Below are 13,563 nucleotides of genomic sequence, written 5' to 3'. Positions count from 1 at the left end.
TGGAGCTTACTGAATTTTTACCTAAATATATTGGCTATTATTTCTAATACAATATAAAAAGAACTGGTAATATTGTTCTTGGAAGTTTTATTGTAACTGGAAGACAAACACTAGCATTCAACTCTCACCAAGAATGAAGGATCCTATGTTTAACATACGTTTCTTTCACTCAGGATTTCTTAATAGACTATACCCTAGGATAAAAGCAATCTGGATATTGATAAGGACTTTTAGAGACTTAAACCCAACCTCAAACCAACTAAATTCCTGTTTGGATTACAGGGAACTGTTCCAATTCTGTGTGTTTAAATAAAGCTATTGTAAAAAAAACGTGGAGTTATTAATGTCTCTAGCCGCTAATGTTCTTAGTACACAAAATTCCATATATTATTAAAAATAATTACAGAATTATAAAAGACAGGGCCAAGAGAAAAAAATACAATATAATAGTTTTACAGAATATTCAGATACTAGATACCTAACAGAGATTTTAAATTTGGGGAATTAATATACCCAAGAAAATAAATGATAAGACAGAGAATTTTTTCAGAGAATTAGATTCTTGAAAGGAAATGAAATTCTATAACTGAAAAATACACTAATTAGAATTAAGAATTCAATAGGTGACTTTCATAGCTCATTAAACACAGATGAAAATATAATTAGTAAACTAGAGTGTAGGTAACTGCAAAAGCAGGTAGAGATAGGATTAATACATCGGAAATTAGAAAAGTGAAAAAACTTAGTCTGAAGCACAAAACATAAAAACAAATAAAAATAGAATGCAAAAGATAGTAAGAGACACATGGACACAGTAAAAGGTTTGTGATATGTATAATTAATATTCCAAAGGTGAATAGAGAAAGAATGGAGCAAAAGGAATATTTGAAGAAACAATATGTAAGAATTCTCCTAAATCAGTGAAAGTGGGTGTGGTAGATAATCACCCAAAATGGTGGTCATCAATTCCTTTTTTTTGTTGTTGTTTTTTCTGTATGCATGCTAGTTGTACGTGACATCAAAAAGCGGAACCTAATGATCTTCTTCCTGAAACATAATGATTTTGTTAGCAAAAAGAATGCATAAAAGTAATATTCTTGGACTTCTAGCCTAGGTCAAATAAAGCCTTGTTGCTTATGCCTTACAGCTTATGCTTGGGTCCCTTGGAACACTAAAGCTGGGGACACCCCCTTTTGGAACTATAATACTTTGTTAACAGAAGTACAAGTCACATAAGGAAGCTACTTGTGGTCAATCAGCCCCAGTTAGGCTCCCACCAAAAGTTAGCCTGAATTGTCAGCTGTCTTGGAAATCCAGTCCAGTCACGCTATCAGATGAGTAAGTGTCATGTGGCATCTGACCACAAGCCATGAGAAACCCCAATCAAGAACTACCTTATTGAGTCCAGTCAACTCACAGAGTCATGAAGATAATGTGGTGCTGGTAAGTGATAAATTGGGGATGGTTTCTTGCTGCTATGGGTTGAATTGTGTCCCTCCAAAATTTATATGCTGAAATCCTAACCTCAAGTACCTCAGAATGCCATCATATTGGAGACAGGGTTGTAGAGAGGTAATCAAACTAAAATGAGATCAGTTGGGTGGGCCTAATCCCATATGAGAGTGTCTTTATTAGAAGAGAAAATATGGACACTGACATGTACACCGACATGAAATATGGACTGTAACATGTAAAGACTGGACTAAAAATGGCCATCTACAAGCCAAGGAGATCTGGAACAGATCCTTCTCTCACAGCCCTCAGGAGAGCTGCCCACACACTGATTGCAGATTTCTAGCCTCCAGAGCTGTGAGAAAATAAACAGCTGCTGTTTAAGTCACCCATTCTGTGATACCTTTCTATGGCCGCCTAGCAAATAAATACACTTACCATCATAATAGATAAGTGGAAAAGAAAACAAGCCTGTCTTTCAAAGCCGTAAGAAAATTTTTAATCTCCATGCAGCATAAACATAAACAAAATCATACTAAGGAATATCATATTAAAATTGCTGACAACCAAGGACAAGGAAAAAAAGTTAAGAGCATCTAGAGAAAAGGCATATTACATTCAAAGGAATAGTAACAAAATGTTCTCATAGAAGTCAGAAAGAAAGTTAAATATTTCTCTTTAAAGTACTAAAATTACCACCAACTTGAAATTCCATAAACAATCAAAATATAATTTTACAATAAAGGTGATTTAAAGACTTTCTAAAGAAGTTTATTTATTTTGAGACAGAGAGAGAGAAAGCATGCATGCGAGTGGAGGAGGGGCAGAAACAGAGGGAGAGAGAGAATCCCAAGCAGGCTCTGTGCTGTCAGCACACAGCCAGAACGGAGGCTCGATCTTACAAACCCCGAGATCATGACCTGAGTGGAAATGAAGTCTGATGCTTAACTGACTGAGTCAGCCAGGAACCCCGAGACATTTTTAAACAAATAAAAAAATGAACAAAATTCATTTCCACCAGACCCACAGTAAAAGAATTTTTTCTGGAAGAAATAAATGATCTCTGAAGAAAGCACAAAAATGTAGGAAAAAATAAAGATTCTGATCCTGTTAATATGATATTAAACATACATACAGTTTCACTCTTAGGTTATAAAATTTATGTAGCATCAAAATACATGACAACAATAACAAAAGGCTGGAAGAGAGTTAATGGAGTTAAAATATTCTTAGATCCTTGAATTATCCAGGAAGTGGCAAAAGCACTAATTTAATTTGACTCTAATGAACTATATATACTTTAATAATGTCTTGACTACCACAAGAAGAATAAAATAATGCAAAATTAGCAAAATAATAAAGGGAAAACAATGAAAACTAAAATAACTTAATTCAAAAGAAGTAAAAGAACGAGTAGAAAATATTTGAAACAAACAAAAATATTTGAAACAAAATGAGAGAAAAATCCAAATGTACCAGCAGTTATTTTTAATTTAATACTCTATATACTCTAGTTTGAAAACTAAGTGGTTAGACTGGATTTTTTTTTAAGTCAACTGTATACTACTTACTAGATATACCTTAAATATACATGGTCAGAGAAAGATCAAAAGTAATAGAATGGAACAGTATATATTATGCTAATAAGAATATAGTTGATAAAGCAATATTAATGTCATAAAAAGTAATTTTAAGACAAAAAGTTATTACAGATAAAAAGGAATATTTCAAGGGATAAAGTGGTCAATAAAGCAAGAAGTTGTAGCAATTCTAAGTTTGTTTTCAACTAATGAAAGCCTCAAGGGGCGCCTGGGTGGCGCAGTCGGTTAAGCGTCCGACTTCAGCCAGGTCACGATCTTGCGGTCCGTGAGTTCGAGCCCCGCGTCGGGCTCTGGGCTGATGGCTCAGAGCCTGGAGCCTGTTTCCGATTCTGTGTCTCCCTCTCTCTCTGCCCCTCCCCCGTTCGTGCTCTGTCTCTCTCTGTCCCAAAAATAAATAAATGTTGAAAAAAAAAATTAAAAAAAAAAAGCCTCAAAATGTATATAGCAAAAATGACAGAAATAATGGACAAATGCACCATAATAGTAAGTCCAAAGAAATTTCAAGGAAAAAAACATGAAAATATGTTCTCTGAACACAGTGGATTCAAACTAAAAATAGAATATTAATTATATTTATGTCTATGTAAATACATGTCACAAAATATAACAAGAAAATTTCCAAATATTTAGAAATTAAACTATACACTTCCAATTTTTATTTATTTTTGAGAGGGAGACAGAGCATGATTGGGGGAAGGGTAGAGACAGAGAAGGAGACACAGAATCTGAAATAGGCTCCAGGCTCTGAGCTGTCAGCACAGGACTCAAACTCATGGGCTGTGACATCATGACCTGAGGTGAAGTCAGATGCTTAACCAACTGAGCCACCTAGGTGCCCCTAAACTATATACCTCTAAATAACATGTGGTTAAAATTGTAAAAAATACATTGAAAGGCATATTTGAATTGAAAGGATGAGAAAAATACATGTTAAGACTTTTGGAATGCAGCTATATTCATATTTGGATAGAAAAGGAACATATACAAATATACAGAAGATATATGTGAATAAAATAAAAACATAATAAACATAAAAGTAAAATGATAGGAATTATAAAGACAAATGCAAAAAGGTTTCTTTCTCCCTCTCTCTCTCCCTCTCTCTCTCTCTCTCTCTCTCTCACACACACACACACACACACACACACACACAAGCATTCCATTTAAAACCTCATGAAGAAATTCCCATCCCCAGTGACAACACAAGTGATTTCTTCCAAATATTTAATTAAATATATATTATTAATTAAATATATAAATGTATGTATATATGTATATATATGTATATATGTATATGTACATATATACACATATATATATACACGTATACATATCTACACCCTCATAAAATAGTCCAGATACAAAGAAAAAAGGAAATATCTCCCAACTCATTTCATGAGACCAGAACATTAAGGCCAAACCTAACGAGCACATTAATAAAAAGGGAAAAATTATAAGGCAACCTTAGTCATGAATACAGATGCAAAAACACTAAACAAAATATTAGCAAATTTAATAGTGGGGACGTCTGGGTGTCTGGGTTGGTTAAGTGACTGACTCTTGATTTCGGCTCAGGTCATAATCTCAGGTTTGGTGAAATTGAATGCTGACAGCACTGAGCCTGCTTGGGATTCTCTCTCTCCCTCTCTCTGCCCCTCCCCCATGGGTGCACTCTCTCTCTCTCTCTCTCTCAAATAAATGAATACATGAATAAATGAATGAATGCATGAATGAATGAATGAATGAGTGTAATAGTGGTATAAGGATACGTAAATAAACTAGTGGAACAGAACAGAGTACAGAAATAGATCCACATATATAGTCTGTTGGTACACTGCTGCAGGGAAAAGATAGCCTTTAAAAAAAAATGTTTATTGGGGCGCCTGGGTGGCGCAGTCGGTTAAGCGTCCGACTTCAGCCAGGTCACGATCTCGCGGTCCGTGAGTTCGAGCCCCGCATCAGGCTCTGGGCTGATGGCTCAGAGCCTGGAGCCTGTTTCCGATTCTGTGTCTCCCTCTCTCTCTGCTCCTCCCCCGTTCATGCTCTGTCTCTCTCTGTCCCAAAAATAAATAAACGTCGAAAAAAAATTTAAAAAAAAAAAAAAAAAAGAGAGAAAAAAATGTTTATTTTTGAGAGAGAGCGGGAGAGCACGAGTGGGAGAGAGGCAGAGCAAGAAGGGGACAGAGGATCTGAAACCTGTGATGACAGCAGAGAGCCTGATGCAGGGCTTGAATGAACCATGAGATCATGACTGAGCCACCCAGGTGCCCCAGGAAAGGACAGCCTTTAAGTAAAAAATTATTTCCAGCTGAATTACTGATTTTATAATTTTTATTAAAATAACATAGGAAATGTCCTCATAATTTGGTTAGGGAAATATTTTCTAAACAGGACATTAAAATCAAAAATTTGTGGGGCGCCTGGATGACTCTGTTGGTTAAGCATGGATGTTGGCTCAGGTCATGATATCATGGTTCATAGGTTCAAGCCCCATATCAGGCTCTGCGCTGACAGTGTGGACTGACAGTGCCTGCCTGGGATTCTCTCTCTTCTCTTCTCTGCCCCTGCCCCCCCTCTTTCTCAAAATAAATAATAAATAAACTTTTAAAAAATAAAAATAAATAAATTAAATAAAAAAATTTTTCACTCAAAAGATGACACCATTGTTGAGAAGGCAAGGCACTGAGTTGGAAAAGATATTTGTTATGAATATATATGACAAGCGACCCCCAACTTGGGGTATAGATACTGTATAGGAAGAAACCCTGTAAATCAGTAATGAACAGACAACTCAATTTAAAAATAGACAACAAAATCAAACTGACATTTAACAAAATTACATATTCATATGGCTAATAAGTAAAGGAAAATATATTCAATAGTATCAGTCCTCTGAATAAGGAAATTAAAATCACAATATTAACACACACACCCATCAAAATTGCTCAACTTGAAAACAATCATAGACTGCTAGAAGATGGATTTGTGCAAAACTTTTAAAATTTGTTAAAAAGCCCAATATATGTAAACACTATGACTTAGCATTTCTATTGTTTATATATGAACTCAATAGAAATCTGTTCATATGTTTCCCAAAAGACAAATAGAAAAATGGTCATAGAAACAGCAATCATAGGGGTGCCTGGGTGGCTCAGTTGGTTAGGCGACCAACTTCCGCTCAGGTCATGATCTAACAGTTTATGAGTTCGAGCCCCGTGTCAGGCTCTGAGTCTGTGCTGACAGCTCAGAGCCTGGAGGCTACTTCGGATTGTGTGTCTCCCCTCTCTCTACCCCTCCCTGCTCACGCTCTGTGTCTCTCTGTCTCGCAATAATCAATAAATGTTAAAAAAAAAAAAAAGAAGAAAAAGAAGAGAAATAGCAATCATAACAGCCCTGAACTGGAAACATTAACTAAAGAACAAATGGACAAATTTTAGTATATTCATACAATGGACTACTATAAAACCATGCTATACAATATGGTAACCATTAGCCATATGTGCCTACTTAAATTTAAGTCAATTAAAACCAAATAAAATTTAAAATTCAGTGCCTCATTCATACTTAATTGCATTTCAAATGCTCAATATGCACATGTGGCTAGAAACTACTATTTTGGACAACAGATATACAAACCATTTCATTATTTTAGAAAACACGATTGGACAGCACTGCTATAGGGCAATGAAAATGAATTTATTTTATATGCAACAATGACTCTTACTAACATATTGTTGAGTAACACAATACAGACACAAATGACTACGTGCTATCATCTCCTATATGCATAAAGTTCCAACAGAACAAACTAACCTATTCAGGATAGAAGTCAGGATAGTGGTAACCTTAAGTGATGAAGGGGTTGGTGACAAGAAAGGAGTTAGTGGAAGGACTTTTGGAATACTTATAATTATTGATTTCTTGAACTGGACTGTGGTTACATTGGTGGTGGTTACTTTGTAAAATTTCCATCAGACTGTATACCTGTGATCTGTGCACTCTTTTGAATATATTATGCTTCCTTATAATGTCTATTAAGATGATTTCCCTTGACTCCCCATTTATTATCTATTAGGTATCCAAGATGCTTGTCCTTCTTTTGACCCACTTTCTTTGCCCAATTTTTGTTAGTGGTATAATTTCTACTTTATCAAAGCATAATATATTGCATTCTATTTTGTTACCTTTATGCTCGGGTTAGTATATGTCTTAGTTCTAGCATAAATTAATTAAATTTAAAAAATATATTAGCTAAATATAAGTAGTTAAATCTGTTTGTTTTAACTTATCCAACGCTCACCAACGGACCTATTATCAAAGTTTTCCTAATCATGTATCTTGGCTAATTATAACTTGTCTTGCTTTCAGTTCTTAAGAAGTATCTCTTAACAACATTTCCCAGTTCTGCCATATCAAAGCTGTTTATAATTGTAGGGCAGTTTGTTGATGACAAAATAATTAGCTCACATTTTCTTTCCTCAGTGATCTTTTAAGTGTTTCTAGTTTTCTAGAGCTGAATGCTGCTGGGGACAAATCTGGTGCCAAACTTGTTTGCTTTCCTCTTTTTTTTTTTTTTTTTTTTTTTTTTTATGACGGACTATTTCTTCACCTTTAAATATAACAGTTTTAATACACTGTATCTCAATGCTTATTGGTTTGGGTAAATTTCCCTAGTTTTACTTGATGTGCCATTTCAAAATGTAAACACAAATATTTTTTATTTCAGTCTTTATTCATTATTATTATTGCTTATTATTCCAGCATTTACTAAATATCGTATTTCAGTGAAGTTTAACTAAAAATTTAAATATTTATTGTTGGATTGTTTTGGTTTTCTTCTTTAGGAACTTCAATTATCCCTATGTCAGATCTTCCTTTCCTCTTATTTTTGTCCCTTTTATCTAATGCTTTTCTCTTATTTTTATTCTGTATTCTTCATCCCCCCTCCTTATTTCTATGCTCCACATTGGTTTCTATGCTGTCTTTTCTTCCCTGTTTGCTTCTAATTTAGTTTTCATTTCTAAGTTTTTTCCTTTTAATTTTGTTCCTGAGTTCTGTCAGCTTGCATTCCATAGCTTCCTTCTTCTAGCAATTTTTCTCATTTTGTGGCCATAATTGTTCATTTTTTAGCCTAAATTTACGTATAGCTACATTTATATTTTTATCATGAACAATTTTCTACTGAGTTACATTGTGTGCAGTAATGCTTAATAAGTTTCATTTCTTTTACTATATTTATTTTGTACGTAGGCAGAAGTTTTTTCTTTTCCATTTATTCATATTTTAATGAGGTGAGTTGTCTTAAATTAGAGGCAGGTTGTGAGAATGGAACTTAAGCCAGGGTTTCCAAGCTTCAAAACTGAAGTTATCTCCTCTGTGACATAGGGGAGGACTTAAGAATGATTCCTATGTATCGTTCCACCTCTTCTACCTCTCCAAATACGGCCTGCTTCCAAAGAACTTCTACTACAATCTATGCACTTCTGAGATCTCTTCACTTTTCTTGCTTTCCAAGGTGATGTATTCATTTATAGAAGTAATATTTTGCTGGCATTTTTTTGAGATCTGCTATGTCTAGACCACCTGGGCATTTTCCAAGCCTTTTCTCTCATTATTTCCAGAGAGCGTCTACCTTAATTTATCTACCTAGGTTGTGCTCCCAAAATTTCCATTCTAAGGTGGGGCCTTCTCCTTCTGAGCAGAAATAAATGCCAGAGATCAGATCTGTCAATATTGAGATCCTCCCCACATTTCACATCCTTTTGAATCTACAAGTTGGCTTCTAGTTCTGCTTCAATTTTGGCAATACTCACACGCAATTTCAACTTTGTCATTTTTTTTTTTTTACCAATTTCATTATTTACAGAAACTGTAGTGTGTGCACACATGTGCGCACATACATGTGTGTTTTACTTTCCCTATAGCTCTATATAATTACTTATTAGAATAAGTGATAAGACTGAGAACTGAATTTTTGGACTATTACTATCATCTGTCTCATCTCAGTGCTGGAAATTTTTACCTGGATGTTTCACATGATCTTTACATAAGGCAAGTTTAACATTGTACAGATTATATTCAATCTAAGCATTCTCTGCTTGAATTTCTCATCTCAGTTAATGGATTGTCATTCATTTAGTTCCCTAGACTGGAAATCTGCACATAATCCTAATTTTTTAAATATTTTATATGAGGAACATCAAAGTAATAATCTTGCGCTTTTATCCAAACTAAATATTTCTCAAATATATTCTATCACTTCTAACTTTAAATACCACTACTAAATTTGAAAACTGTATCCCAACTACATTCCTTTTTCTTGTTTCCCCCCTCAGCTTTATCTTTTATACCATCTTCAAAGTATTCTATCTAAAATACATAGTTGATCACTTTTACTTATGAGGTTTATTTTTTTCAATGGCCTCCAGCTGCAAAATGGATAACATCATTCATGTTAATATGGCAAAGAAAGCCTTCCATGATCTCACCTTTATGGAGCCCAAATCTCCCTGTCCCTTTACCATCATGCTACTTCTGTCATAACAAATTCCTTGTCAAGATACTTCACACATTTTTGCCTCTACTTTCACTGCTCAGTTTTCCTGTTAAGAACTTTTCCATAATTGGCAGGCATTATGACAAATTGCTTATTCATATCTCAGTTCAAGTACTGTATCTTCTATAAGCATTTCCAAATCATCATAGATAAAAATTACCATTTCTTCCACCTTTTTCTGGGTCAGTCTGTCTAAGTTTTAATCAAGACACCTCTAAATATCCACTGTACATCTTCTTTTCGGCTCTCTCCCTACAATACTCTAAGAAACTTGAAGGCAAGGTATATATCTTATTGGTCCCTGTAATTTTACTCCAGACACAGATGAATGGTTATAAAAGCTGCTTCACTGGATTTATAAGTCCAACTTTTGACTCTCATCTAAATTGCAAGTTAATTAAAAACAGAAACCACATGTCCCCAAGTTCTCAGATTTTTTTTGCATATATTTATTCATGTTTTCTAGCCTGCTTTCCTAGGGAACAACAGATCGCTCCTCATGATGTAGAGTTTATGTTAGCCTTTTGAAAAAAAATTGAAAATAGTGACCAATTATTTTGCTACATGATAAAAAGAAATATTACATGTATTTCACATATTCAGAAAAATACATTTCAAATGTTGCTTTAATTTAGGATATATTTGTGTACTGAAATTCTACAATTTTTTAAGTTATTACACTCCTTTGCTAATGACACTGATGTTTTCTCATAGTCAAATTGGCTAATATAGAAGCAAACACTCAATAAATACCTTAACTAATGAATCAACATTATAATCACATTTGTGTTAAAATTAAGATTTATCCTCTATTCATGAAATTTCCAGGTGTCTTAAATTAAGTAAAAAATTTAGTTTTATATTAAACTTAAGCTAGATGTGATTTCTATATGCTTTAAGTAAAAAAAATAGATAAAAGGGAAAATTAATATACACATGAATTTTCACAACATAACAATTTTCCTATATATGAATTTACCATATTGTAAGTTAAATTTAATTAATTAAAGCTAAATGTGATAACCACAAACTTTAAGCAAATAATTAGTTAAAACAGAGAAATAAATATATAAATTTTGACAATATAATCAATTTCCCCTCTCATAGTTGCCACTTTGAAACAAAAAGTGACTCATTTATAACAATATTCTAAAATATTCTTAAAATTGCATTTCTCATAAATTAAATGAACAATGATTTTGAATTATATACATACCGAAGGATGGTCAGGGTGTTTGGTATACCAGAAAAAACAGAAAATAAAATCGTAGAAAATATAAAAGCAATGAACAAAGGTAATTTATAGCACTTTGCATCACATGTCCCAGGTCTAGCGTCAATAAAATCACCTTGGTCATCTGCAGTTGTTAATCCTTCTTGAATGCAAGAACAATTGTAGTATGTCTATGAAAATTAAAACAAGAAACCATCTTCTAGAAATATAGTCATAAAGCAACAACTTCTATCATTATAAAATAAAATCAATAACTGCAGGTACACTAGCTAGTTTTATTAGTCAATATTCTTACATTAAATCTGCCATTCATTATTTAGAAATGAAATATTAATGATACATTCTAGGTATTTTATGTAACAAAAATGTGTGTGTGTGTGTGTGTGTTTAACTAGAGTTATTTAGGATAAATTCTATTAATCTAAAAAATTCAGCAAAAATATTCACATTCACAGAAAAGTAAGGAGACAAATGTGGCTGGAGCAGAATAAGCATGAAAGAAACTAAGAAAATAAAGTCAAAGTAGCAGGGGAAAAAGCACATTATACAGAAACTGGTAAAAAACTGCAAGAATAATGTAAGAACTTTGGTTTTTATTCTTAGTAATGTAAAAACAGTGGAGGGATGTATGTATAAATGATATATTTTAAAAAGATCGCTCTGACAGCTATACCAGACTATGAAGGGAAAGATGAAAGCAGAGAAAACAGTTAAAAAGCTATTGAAATGAGATGCAAGACAATGGTAACAGAGAAAATGATGAAGCTAGTCAGATCCAGCATTTATTTTGCAAGTAGATTTGAAAGGATTTGCTTAAGGGTCTTAGGGAAAGAATGGTGACCAGAAGGAGAGTCATATAGAGAGGGAAGAGAGAAATTAAGACCTTCAGTCAAGGGATGCAGTCAGTCCATGGTTCAGAAAGTGAACCAAGAAAGTAAGCACAATGCCTTCACTTTTTCCCCCATTTTTCTGCTTTTCTACTTGGACTTTTTATTATCTTAATCCACTCAGAAGGCAAGGAAGGTCTTGTCTTATAGTTCAGCCTTCTTGAATAATGAGGAAAGTAGAGAACAGTGACAAATGGACCTGGAGGTCAGACAAAAGATGTCCAGCACAATAAGTGGTTGCAGACAATAGAAGCTAGGCTGACCAAGGGAAAATTGAAAACATGAAGAAGGTTAAGTGAGCAAATGGTAGAATCACAAGATATTAGGCTCCGGAAGGGCTGAAAGACTCTGGAATATAAGGTAACATTTAAGAATACACATTTTTAAAGGGTGTACAATATTTTTTATATTAATATTCAATAAGAAACTGAAGATATATTACTAAATCATACACTAGTGAAAACCTGACTACAAAAAACTGAAGTTGGCCAGGTATGCTAATATCTTATGATAAAGTAATATGTGTATAACAGGAAAAGGCATTATTATTATGTAAGTGCATAAATAGTAAAGGATCTTACTGCCTACTAAATGAGGTGGTATAATGCCCATGGGTCAGGATATATATACCTCTCTGTTGTCTTCTCCCCCTCAGAAAGACCAGCCAGAAACATGAGAAAAAAGTTTTTAAATCCCACATCCCTACTTTGGTGCAACTTAAAAGGGAGAAACTTAAGTTATAGTGCATTATTCAGCTAAAAGCAGATTTATGCAACTTTGGACAAAAGAAAATTATGTGGAGTCGAACAAGTAGCAGAGTAGCCAACTCTGTCTGGTTGGTAGAAGGTCTAGGGAAATAAGGAATTCTGAGCGTTATGGACCAAATATGAGCAAACAGGGAAATTTTAAAATGAGTCCTGATACATGTAAACAGCAAAAGACAAACAAGAATACATATATTCAGTTGTAAGTCATTTGTATTGCTGCCATGTAAGTATTCTCTTTTACCTTTCTAGAAAGTATGATATGTTTATAAAGGTCTTGTATGTACGCTAATCATCAATTAAATTTTCTTTTCTTTTTTTTTTCCAACGTTTATTTATTTTTGGGACAGAGAGAGACGGAGCATGAACGGGGGAGGGGCAGAGAGAGAGGGAGACACAGAATCGGAAACAGGCTCCAGGCTCTGAGCCATCAGCCCAGAGCCCGACGCGGGGCTCGAACTCACGGACCGCGAGACCGTGACCTGGCTGAAGTCGGACGCTTAACCGACTGCGCCACCCAGGCGCCCCTAAATGGACTGATTTTCATGTCTGAGTCAATGTGGAACAGATATAGAAACAGCAAGAAGGTGTAGTGTAGACATTTTTAATTCTTCAGAAGAAGAAAAAAACAAGTGAAAGGTGACCAGAAAGATAGCATTGGTCAACCCAAAGCTGTAAGAAAGACTGGGTCAAGATTTTGCTGTGAATGGGTATTGCTGACAGATGGGACAGAACTACAATAAATGACACAAGTAGAAGACAAAATATTCTCTTAAACCGTTGCTTTCAACTTTACTACTGCAAGAGGCAATGACAGTCACCTACTTCTTTAAAACTATAAAATTGGGATGATGTAATACATGGAGACTTTTTTTATTCAAGTGTAATTAACATACAGTGCTATTAGTTTCAGGTGTACAATATGATTCAACAATTCTATACATTACTTATCACAATAAGTATACTCAATCTCCTTCACCTATTTCACCTGTCCCCCACCCTTTTAATTATTTCCCTTTTAATAACCACCAGTTTGTCCTCTATAGTTAAGAGTTTATTTTTTGTCCTT

General features: G+C 34.2%; 1 protein-coding gene across 3 annotated transcripts in view; it reads right to left on the bottom strand.

The window, feature by feature from the left end:
• Positions 1-13,563, bottom strand: part of SLCO6A1 (solute carrier organic anion transporter family member 6A1) — a 101,073-nt gene that overhangs the window by 11,827 nt on the left and 75,683 nt on the right. For 2 of the 3 annotated variants that reach the window (XM_040447706.1, XM_040447719.1), the window contains exon 10: positions 10,826-11,013. In XM_040447706.1, coding sequence (XP_040303640.1) covers positions 10,826-11,013 — 188 coding nt within the window. Of the gene's footprint in view, positions 1-947; positions 1,048-10,825; positions 11,014-13,563 lie in introns of those variants that run through there. The other variant, XM_040447711.1, reaches the window with a different exon arrangement.

Source organism: Herpailurus yagouaroundi, unplaced genomic scaffold (assembly GCF_014898765.1).
Source record: "Herpailurus yagouaroundi ecotype Mexico unplaced genomic scaffold, PumYag 29, whole genome shotgun sequence".
Classification (NCBI taxonomy): Eukaryota; Metazoa; Chordata; class Mammalia; order Carnivora; family Felidae; genus Herpailurus; species Herpailurus yagouaroundi.
Note: the sequence above shows the minus strand (reverse complement) of the source record. Positions and strands in the feature narration are given on the sequence as shown.